The sequence below is a fragment of the Myotis brandtii genome, unplaced genomic scaffold, assembly GCF_000412655.1.
Source record: "Myotis brandtii unplaced genomic scaffold, ASM41265v1 scaffold94, whole genome shotgun sequence".
In the NCBI taxonomy this organism is placed as follows: domain Eukaryota; kingdom Metazoa; phylum Chordata; class Mammalia; order Chiroptera; family Vespertilionidae; genus Myotis; species Myotis brandtii.
The window spans coordinates 1,550,085-1,551,109 of NW_005371876.1; the positions used below are offsets into that span (position 1 = coordinate 1,550,085).

General features: G+C 64.1%; 2 protein-coding genes across 7 annotated transcripts in view; one reads left to right on the forward strand and one right to left on the reverse strand.

Moving 5' to 3' along the window:
- KCTD9 (potassium channel tetramerization domain containing 9) overlaps nt 1-172 on the reverse strand; it is a 44,724-nt gene extending 44,552 nt beyond the window's left edge. For both annotated transcript variants that reach the window (XM_005885924.2, XM_014533095.1), the window contains exon 1: nt 38-172. In XM_005885924.2, the coding sequence (XP_005885986.1) occupies nt 38-85 (48 nt within the window). In that variant the 5' untranslated portion in view covers nt 86-172. The remainder of the gene's footprint in view (nt 1-37) is intronic.
- A 230-nt stretch (nt 173-402) lies between these two features.
- CDCA2 (cell division cycle associated 2) overlaps nt 403-1,025 on the forward strand; it is a 67,012-nt gene continuing 66,389 nt past the window's right edge. For all 5 annotated transcript variants that reach the window (XM_014533088.1, XM_014533090.1, XM_005885927.2 and 2 more), the window contains exon 1: nt 403-818. The gene's annotated coding sequence lies outside the window, so the exon portion shown is untranslated. The remainder of the gene's footprint in view (nt 819-1,025) is intronic.

Below are 1,025 nucleotides of genomic sequence, written 5' to 3' on the forward strand. Positions count from 1 at the left end.
CCAGCCCCGCCCGCCTCGCCGCCTCCGACTCCCTTACCTTTCCATTCCTGGGGCTGCCGTTAAGGAACAGGGTCACCCGCCTCATCGCGCTGACCCCGCTGGGTCCTGAGTGAGTCGCCACCCTCCCACCTGGCTCTCTCCCCACCTTTTTCTTCTCCCGCCCTTCCCCACCCTCCACCCACTCGGACTCTCCCCCCTTCGCCACCTTCCTTCTCTTATAGACACACACGCACGCACTCTCCGTCCCACACCCCCGGGTTGGCCGGTCCTCCTGCCCACCCCGCCTCTGGGCGCTTCAGCCAGCCTGGGGCCCTTCCCCCAACCTCCCCCAGAGTGACTCTAAGCTCGACCAATCAACCGGCGGCGCCGGTCCGAACTCCGCCAATCATCACCTTGTACTGGGTGGGCTCATACTAACTCCGCCCCGGTGGAGGGAAGAGAGCGCGGCTGCGGTCTGGCAGGAAGGGCTCCCAGCCAATCAGAGCAGAACTTGGAGCCGGACGGCGGCTCCCAGCGTTAAGGAGCAGGCGCAAACCCAACACCAGGTAGACCTCATCTGCATACGGAGGTGGGGTTTGAGGGAAGTGGAGCGCTAAGAAGTGACTCGCAGGCATCGGCGCCGGCGGCTGTAACCCCGCCCTTCACTCAACCCGCGGAGGAAACGGCTGCCGTCGGAGCTGGCTGATTGGGTTAGAACCACCCCATCGTTCTGTCAGGATTGGTCCAATGATTCTTTTCGAAGTTTGCAGCATCCAATCGAAAGACAGGAGGGGCGGACCGAAGAGCTAACCGTAGGGTTCCTCCGCGAGACTCTCACGGTAAGTAGTCCCCACGGACACGGGGTAACAGGTGTTCCCTCTGCTCAGTGAGTCCCCCGCAGCTAGCGGTCACTTCTCCCCGAAATCACGAACCCCCTCGTGTTCCCGGGACGGGGAAGTAGAGGCCTGGGAGGTTTCGGGGCGCGCGCGGACACTGCGGGTGGCGGCGGCGCAGAGGTTCCTGGAGTAACGTCGGTGAGCCGCGGG